Source organism: Palaemon carinicauda, chromosome 30 (assembly GCF_036898095.1).
Source record: "Palaemon carinicauda isolate YSFRI2023 chromosome 30, ASM3689809v2, whole genome shotgun sequence".
NCBI classification, from domain to species: domain Eukaryota; kingdom Metazoa; phylum Arthropoda; class Malacostraca; order Decapoda; family Palaemonidae; genus Palaemon; species Palaemon carinicauda.
In genome coordinates this window covers 56,029,657-56,039,656 of record NC_090754.1, presented here as the reverse complement: position 1 = coordinate 56,039,656, position 10,000 = coordinate 56,029,657, and the positions used below count along the sequence as shown (strand labels likewise).

Below are 10,000 nucleotides of genomic sequence, written 5' to 3'. Positions count from 1 at the left end.
GTTTCTCTTCTGCGTATAATATGATCTCTGGTTTCATTTGCCCATTATTGACTTAGATATCAGCTATGTTATATAGAGTATACACACAGCATACATGCGCACATACACATTATGTGTATGTATGTATGTATGTATGTATGTATATACACTGTAAAGTCGTCTCAGAAGCATTTATCATTAATGAATTTCCAGTGGAGATATATTCCCAAAGGTTGAATTCGATATTGGATGCCATTGTGGTTGATATTTACATTGATTAAAATCACGAGTGTTAGTGATGTGTATATATATATATATATATATATTTACGTACTGTATATATATGCAGTATATATATATATATAATATATATATATATATATATATACATATATACGTATATATGTGTGTATATATATGTATATATATATGTATTTATTTATATATATATATATATATATATAGATATGTATATATATATATATATATATAGATATGTATATATATATATATATATGTATATATATAATCTCTGGTCACGCTCAGCTACCCCTCTCCCTAGGGTAGGGAGAGAAGGATGTAGTCATACCCTGGTGAGAGGGATGTGTTTGTATGTACATATCTATCTAAATATCTAGAAGTACACTAGTTGAAGTATAAAGCCTTAAAGATCATCTTTAGTAATTTTTTTTGGAAATAAAAAGATATAAATTCCTGATATTTCAAAAGGAAAATATAATATTTCCTCTATCCTATTTGGACTATAATGATTTACATCGTAGAAGTAGAACGTTTTTAAAATTTACTTTCCTGAAATTTCACAACATTACAGTCCTGAAGATACAAAATATTCATGAACACTTATTCCATACCAATATTTACCCCCAAACCAATTACTCTCTCTCTCTCTCTCTCTCTCTCTCTCTCTCTCTCTCTCTCTCTCTCCTGGATAGTACAGTGGTATCGTGTTCGCCTAGCAATCGCATGGCAGCAGATCGATCCCTGCTCAAAACTTTGAGATTAAGTTGTTTACTGGGGAAGCCACTGCTGTGGTTGGGCACCACAGGGGAGGGTTGGGCTAGCCAGACTGACGTTCTGGTGAGTATTCTAACGAAACTTGAACTGAAACCAGACACCTTTAACCTTTTAACCTTTTAAATGTCCCACATTTTCAAGTGTGAGATTAAGTTGTTTACTGGGGAGGCCACTGCTGTGGTTGGGGACAACAGGGGAGGGTTGGGTTTGCCAGACTGACGTTCTGGTGAGTATTCTAACGAAACTTGAACTGAAACCAGACACCGTTAACCTTTTAACCTTTAAAATGTCCCACAGTTTCATTCAATTCCTCAAGACGGAACAACGGAAATAGTTTCAAAAGAATTGTGTTTATTTTCCTCTTCGTCCCTAAAATCATTTGAGAAATGTCTTGATTTTTCCCAAACAATGTTAGTTGATGAAGGCAGTGGACGTAACCTGTGATTACCTCCGCCAACGAAGTTGGGAGGATGTTATGCATCCACCCCTGTTTGTCGTTTGTCTGTTTTTTGTGAACAATTTCTTGACCACTGTATGTGTATATATATACAGAGTATATATATATATATATATATACATATATGTGTGTATATATACAGAGTATATATATATATATATATTATATATATTTATATATATACATATATATGCATACATACATATATATTCCCAGTATATAATGTTCATGCATTCAGTTAATCAACTACACTGGCATGTTCAGAGATGTTAATAAGCCTTTTTGTCTGATGATGGTATATGTCAAAAATAGTTTTCCCCTCATTAGCTCTGCTGGATGAGTGGAATTTCACTGTCCAGCTGATGGGTTCATAAATATTTAAAGGTCGCTCATGAATGTCAGAGGCAAGGGACAGTTACACTGCCCTAGATACTGACCATATATATGATCAGCATCCAAGATCCCTCTTCACCAAGCTAGGACCATAGAGGGCCAGGCAATGGCTTGTGATGATTCTGTAGGTAGGCCTATAGGCTCCCCCAAACATTTCATCCTTAGCTTGCAAGGATGGTGAGGTTGCAGACACTATGAGAAACTATTGAGCTTGAGGGGGTCTCGAACCCTCGTCCAACTGATGGTCAGACAAGATACTGCTTGAGTTGTTAAGCAGTAAATGTAGATTTCATTAAATAGATAAGGATTATATATTTTCCAAGGTCGAAACTTGAAAGGCGTACGTCTCGGTAATATTCTTCTTTCCCACCGTTATCCCTACATTAAAGGGTCGGTTGTCTGATGTCTCTTCTCCAATGCCTTCAATCAAAGGCATCCTCTTCCACCAATCCTTTTCTCTCCATATCATCCTTCACGTTATCTCGTTATCTAATTCTCTGACACACTTTTTTTTCTTACTGTTATCTCTACATTAAGGGGTCGGTTGCCTGATGTGTCCTCTCCAATACCTTCAATCAAAGGCATCCTCTTCCAACAAACCTCTTCTCTCCATATCATCCTTCACCTTATCTCGTTATATAATTCTCTGCCTCTCTTTTTTCTTACTGTTATCTCTACATTAAGGCGTTGGTTGCGTGATGCGTCTTCTTTAATACCTTCAATCAAAGGCATCCTGTTCTAGCCAAAATCTTCTCTCCATATCATCCTTCACCTTATCTCGCCATCTAATTCCCTACCTTCATCTCCATCTCCACCCACCCCGATGACAGTCAATGCTTTCAATCAAATGCATCCTTTTCCAATAAACCTTTTCTCTCCATATCATCCTTCACCTTATCTCGCCATATAATTCTCTACCTCCATCTCGATCTCCGCCCACCCCTATAGCACTTGATATTAATAAACTTGAAAAGTTATTTGCAAACGATAAACATTCCAATATCCTTGCCACTCCTCTGTTGAAATTCTAATCCTTCGAATTTGCCTCCGGGATACGAAAAGGAGAACGCTTTGCCTCCAGGATACAAAAAGGAGGACACTTTGCCTCCAGGATACGAAAGGGAGGATGCTCCTGGTTGGAACGTTTTCAACCATTGAAAGGTAAACATATTTCAAGAGCATCTTTTCCAATGCAGAATTCAACCAAAACGTTTCCAAATAAAACTCGCCGTCGAAATGCGATTCAATGGGGCTCTCCTAATTGGCTTATCTGTCCTTTAAGGAATCTCAGGACTGAGAAGTGAAGAGGAATTTTAAAGGGAGTATCCTAAGGGATGAGACACGAATGCAATAAAGGCCTTCGATCCTTAAGGGAATTTTTTAATTGATGTGAGAGAAATTTTTTTTTAGAAAGAGCCGTTCTCTCTGTTGGAAATGAATTTTGATTAATGGTTTATATAATTTGATTGATAACAAGCAGAAGATGAAAATTTTAACATTTTTAAAAGGAATAATATAAATCGACTACCGGTAATATTTGGTGCATGATATAAGGGCAAATTAACGAATTTTAGAGCAAATTTAGCTTTATTGGTGTAAAGTAGGGGGTTTTAAAGTCAATTTTCCTTTTTAGGGAAAATTAAGGTTTTTTAGCAAAATTAGTTATAATAGGCAAATTAAAAAAATTTTGGAGCAAACTTAGCTTTTTAGGGCAAATTAGGGTTTTTAGAGCAAAATTAGCTTTATTGGTGTAAATTGGGATTTTTTTGAGCAAATTTAACTATTATTTAGGACAAATGAAGGTTTTTATAGCAATATTAGCTATATTAGGGCAAATTAAAGATTTTAGAAGCAAATTTACGTATTTTTAAGGGCAAGTTAAGGTTTTTCGAGCAAATTTAGCTTTTAAGGCAAATTTAGCCCTCTATAACTAAGTCTAATTAATATCATTCCTAAATTCCTGGACACCATTCTCATAGCTATAATGACTAATAAAACATATAGCCAATGCATTTCTGCATCCACTGGAATATATCAACATGTTGTAATCCATAACCCTGAACAACTACTGAACAATTATCTCAGTATACAGAGGTTTAAAATTTTAAAGGCGACTCATGAATGGCAGAGGCTAGGGCCATTGACAATGCCCTAGCTAGTAGGACAATGCCCTAGCTATAAGGACAATGCCTTAGCTAGCAGGACAATCCCTAGCTAGCAGGACAATGCCCTAGCTATAAGGACAATGCCTTGGCTAGCAGGACAATCCCTAGCTAGCAGGACAATGCCCTAGCTATAAGGACAATGCCTTGGCTAGCAGGACAATCCCTAGCTAGCAGGACAATGCCCTAGCTAGAAGGACAATCCCTAGCTAGCAGGACAATGCCCTAGCTATAAGGACAATGCCTTGGCTAGCAGGACAATCCCTAGCTAGCAGGACAATGCCCTAGCTAGCAGGACAATACCCTTGCTGGAAGGACAATGCCCTAGCTATAAGGACAATTCCCTAGCTAGAAGGACAATGCCCTTGCTAGAAGGACAATGCCCTTGCTAGAAAGGACAATGCCCTAGCTATAAGGACAATGCCCTTGCTAGAAGGACAATGCCCTAACTAGAAGGACAATGCCCTTGCTAGAAGGACAATGCCCTAGCTAGAAGGACAATGCCCTTGCTATAAGGACAATGCCCTAGCTAGAAGGACAATGCCCTTGCTAGAAAGGACAATGCCCTAGCTATAAGGACAATGCCCTTGCTAGAAGGACAATGCCCTAGCTAGAAGGACAATGCCCTTGCTAGAAAGGACAATGCCCTAGCTATAAGGACAATGCCCTTGCTAGAAGGACAATGCCCTAACTAGAAGGACAATGCCCTTGCTAGAAGGACAATGCCCTAGCTAGAAGGACAATGCCCTTGCTATAAGGACAATGCCCTAGCTATAAGGACAATGCCCTAGCTAGCAGGATAATTTTCTAACAGGGAAAATCAGCCCTGTGAGGAATGAAACAAGGCAATAAATGAACTACAAGAGAAATAATGAGTAATTAGAATAAAGAAAATTTAAGAAAATTTAACAACAATAACTGCTATTCAGTTGTTGTTGTCGTTGTTGTTGTTGTTGTTGCAATCTTATATAAATGTTTAGATGACCATCATAAGGGCTAACCCGTCCTGCCAACCCGAGCTATATCGAGACCAACTTGGTCTGGAGACTAAATGAACGAGGCCGGTTTCTATATTTAGATACAAATTGCAAACGTTTGCCAGCGAGAATTGCGTTCGTGAAGGTCATAAGTCTGTTTATATCCCCGTTATTGTCGTGCTAAAACGTTGTGAATGAAGCCGGTATTCTCTGGCATTGTTTTATGATTTAATTTGTTTACATATTTACTTGTTTATCTAACTTATTTCTTTTATATGTTAACATTTCTCTTTGTAAACTTCAAGACGACTAGATAAATGTAGCCGCGTTCAGAAGCGTTTTACGTTGCAAACTTACATAACAATAAAACGTTATCTGTTATAAATAGATTTATAACCAGACCTCAGGTGATATTAATATATCTGACGTTAATCGTAAACTTGCATATAACAAGCCCCACTCGTACGATATAATTACCCAACCATAACTTAAAGTCTGACATTCAACATATATGTTATTGCCTCCGCTAACGATGATGGAAGGAGGTTATGTTTTGGCCTCTGTTTATGTGGTTGTGTGTGTTTGTTTATGAACATCTTCCTGGCCACAATTTTAATCATAGAGTAATAAAACTTGCATGGATTAACTGTCATGTTAAAAGCTGGAAATGATTAAATTTTAGAAAGCTAAGGTCAAAGGTCAAGGTCACGGTCAAGCAAAATGTCCAGTTAACGTAATGAGCTAGTTTGGACATCATTGTCACAGTGACTTCAAACTTGGTTCATATCTGAGTGTATGAAAATCCACGCCAACTAATACATGTTAACGTCGAAGGTCAAGGTCGAGCCCAAGGTCAAGGTCAAGCAAAAGGTCAAATTCTGGTCATCAACCATACAGCCACAATTTTAATGGTAAAGTAATGAAACTTGCAGTGATTTTAAACTGTTTTGAAAAGATATGGAAATGATTGAATTTTGGAAGGTCAAAGGTCAAGGTCACGGGTGAGCAAAACGTCCAAAATCAGTTTAAAAGGTTGAGAAACAAGCTGCCCTGGCGGAGGTCTGCGCTCTACTGAGTCTCCCTCTAGTATAAGAATGTTTTAAATCTATATATAGATGGTATTTTCAGAAATAGCAATTACTAAGGTACAAGAAGCAGTGGGAAATTTATTGGAATAAGTGTAAGGAAAAATGTGAGGCTGTAACCCCTACACCCTTAGAAGAGAGAGAGAGAGAGAGAGAGAGAGAGAGAGAGAGAGAGAGGTTGAACTAATCAAGAAATGATGCGCTTGGCGTTAGGTAATTGTTTGTATGTGTGAGTGCGTGTGTACGTGTTCGACCTCCAGGTAATGTTTAGCAGTGATTGGTTAAGTGAAACAGAGAGAGAGAGAGAGAGAGAGAGAGAGAGAGAGAGTATGCAGTTTGACCTCCTGTTGATGCTTTACAGTGATTGGTTAAGTGAAACAGAGAGAGAGAGAGAGAGAGAGAGAGAGAGAGAATCATAAAAAAGAGATTATGAGTTTAAAACCTTTTAAAGAATTGACGTTGGGAACAGGAATATTTTTCTATTTTATTTTTTTTTTTTATGCTGAAACATGATATTTTTTAGATAATGTGACCTTTAGAGATTTAGAAATATATGATATCGCAAAATGATTGATTGAATAGGCTGTTATTATTATTATTATTATCATTATTATTATTATTATTATTATCATTATTATTATTATCATTATTATTATTATTATTATTATTATTATTATTATTGTTATTATTATTATTATTTTTATCATTATTATTATTATTATTATGATTAATATCAAAATTGTTGTTTTTATTATTTTTATTATTATTATTATTATCATTATTATTATTATTATTATTATTATTATTACTACTATATGACTCTCTGTGCTTTAAATCAATCAATCGATGAATCTGGGTCTTCAATAATATCAAAATTGTTATTATTATTATTATTATTATTATTATTATTATTATTATTATTACTCTCTGTGCTTTAAATCAATCAATCAATGAATCTGGGTCTTCCAACTTTTCTGGTTCCTTTTGAAGCCCAATTGAAAGTCTGGTGAACTAATCTCTCTTGGGGAGGGCGAAGAGCATGCCCAAACCATCTCCATCTACCCCTAATCTGAAGAAGTGTTTTAATTCTTTCATTTTACCTTGTTTTGAGTATTGTTCTCCTGTCTGGTCTTCAGCTGCTGATTCTCATCTTAATTTGTTGGACAGAAACTTACAGTCTATCAAATTTCTTATTCCTGATCTAGATATTAATCTCTGGCACCGTCGTTCAATTAGTTCATTATGCATGTTGCATAGGATTTTTCATAACTCTGAGCATCCTTTACATTCAAATGTCCCTGGACAATTCTATCCTGTTCGTAATACTAGGGAGGCAGTTAATTCTAATAGCCAGGCCTTCTCCATCATGAGGCTCTCAATACTGCACAGTATTCTAGAAGTTTTATTCCAGCTGTTACCAAGTTGTGGAATGATCTTAATTGGGTAGTTGAATCAGTAGAACTTCAAAAGTTCAAAGTTGGAGCAAATGTTTTTTTGTTGACCAGGCTGACGTGAGTCTTTTTATAGTTTATATATGACATATCTGTTTTTGACATTGTTAATAGTTTATATAGGACATATCTGTTTTGACGTTGTTACTGTTTTTAGAATGATATATTGTTAATTTATTCTCATCATTTATTTATTTCCTTATTTCCTTTCCTCACTGGGCTATTTTTCTCTGTTGGAGCCCTTGGGCTTATAGCATCTTGCTTTTCCAACTAGGGTTGTAGCTTGGCTAGTAATAATAATAATAATAATAATAACAAGTGAGCAAGTCCTGAACGCGGACATGGTCCTCGTAGAGGACATACCTCCGCCAAGGTGACCTAGAGCGCCATATGTCCTAGAATCATGAATTGATGTGACTTCGACTTTCAAGTAACGTTTGACCTTTAATTTAGCTTAACCATTCAATGGCCTTGGCAGTTACCTGACACTGAGGTTGAAGGACTTTTGACTGTTTGTGTGTTGACCTTAATGTGACTTTGACCTTCACATGACCTTGACCTTCACGTGACCTTCAAGTGACCTTGACCTTCACGTGACCTTGACCTTCACATGACCTTGGCTTCAAGTGACCTTGATCTTCAAATGTACTTGACCTTCACGTGACCTTGACCTTCAGGTGACCTTGACCTTCACGTGACCTTGACCTTCACGTGACCTTGACCTTCAAGTGACCTGCTTGACTTTTGACCTTCAAGTGATCTTTGTTCATTTGCCACTGATACTTAATATGACATTGATATAATGCACCAATATGACCTTGACCTTTGACCTTTATAAATTTGAACATCACCCATGGGTTGCGCCTGGACTAGGACTTCCCTGTTGGCTTATGCAAAAGTCAGTGCTTTATTTCTGTCTCTTGATATGGCCACTTATGTCATAGTGACACCAGTGACCCCTGTGACCTTGACCTTGGGGTGACCTTGACCAAAATTTAATCAGTTCTTCCATACACATTGGGGAACTACTTGGCCAAGTTTGAAGTGATTCCGTGTAGAAATGTGGCCTCTACGTTGTCCACAGACAGACAGACAAACAGAGAAACAAACAAACAAACAAACAAACAAACCGAACCGAAAACATTACCTCCGCCAAGCGGCGGAGGTAATAATAATAATAATAATAATAATAACCATCCCCTTTATATTTTATCATCTATATTATCTCTTTAACCCCTAAAGAATGAATGAATGATCTGAAGTTCTCTGGCACTAACCCCTGAAGATATATGGCTTCGTTCTTTTTAGGAAAACGACGTTTTAATTTCTTTCAGGAGAATGAATGACCCCAATCCCGTGTTATATTGTTCTCCGGAGATCAAAGAAACCGAATGGAAACCGTATATTTCCCTCCGTATGTACTTAGAATCGTTGCGTAATCCAGAAAAGGCGAGGAAAGTCATTTCTCCAGAAGATATATTGACGTCAAGTTAAGAGACATTTCTTTAACACTAGAGTGGGTGTTTACAATCTTGTCTTTTTAATTGTGTGGATCCAAGAACTATTTATATTTATTTTGTTTAAGAAGGTTTGAAATTTGTCTTTTTATTTTCATAGTTTATATAAGAAATATTTATTTTAATGTCGTTAGTGTTCTTAAAATACTTAATTTTTCCTAGTTTCCTTTCCTCACTGGGCTATTTTCCCTGTTGGGGCCCCGTGGGCTTATAGCATCCTGCTTTTCCAACTAGGGTTGTTGCTTAGCAATTGATGATAATAATGATAATAATAATGATAACTAGTTTATGCAACCTGTCAAGAATGACAGCTAAATATTTAGGTAGATAAGCACAGACACACTCACACACACAGGTTCAGCCCTTTCCACCCCTCCCCCTTTCCCTAACTGCAACATGGCAGTTTCGGCAATTTGTGGGAGATTATGGTTTTCGAGTGTACCTCTCGTGGTACTCACTCTCACCAGGGTATGACTGCTTCCCCTCCCCCCAAGGGAAAGGGAGAGACAGAGTGGTCATACGTTTGAACAATTCCACTGAGTAAGACTAGAAAGAAATATACAGTGTATATATATATATATATATATATACAATTTCTCTTTATTATATAATGGAGATATAAGTTTAGTTCACCAAACTTCCAGCTGGGCTCCACAAGGCACTAGAAGAGGTGGAAGGACCCAGGCCTACATGGCTGAGGACTATATAGAAGCTTGAAGTCGGAGATGACAATGGCGAAGCATTGATCTAAAAGCTCAAAATAGAGACGATTGGTGAAATCTAACTGAGGCCCTTTGTGTCAATATGCGTAGGAGATGATGATAATGTATATATATATATATATATATATATATTATATATATATTATATATATATATATATATATATAGGATAAGTACAGGAGAATTATCATCAACTTGTATCTCTCTCTGTGGCTAGATGGT

The 10,000-nt window shown here is 36.6% G+C and overlaps 1 protein-coding gene across 1 annotated transcript in view; it reads right to left on the bottom strand.

The window, feature by feature from the left end:
• Positions 1 to 2,449, bottom strand: part of LOC137623542 (octapeptide-repeat protein T2-like) — a 3,028-nt gene extending 579 nt beyond the window's left edge. The window contains exon 1 of the mRNA XM_068354376.1: positions 2,384 to 2,449. Coding sequence (XP_068210477.1) covers positions 2,384 to 2,449 — 66 coding nt within the window. The remainder of the gene's footprint in view (positions 1 to 2,383) is intronic.
• Between the last annotated feature and the right edge of the window lie 7,551 nt (positions 2,450 to 10,000).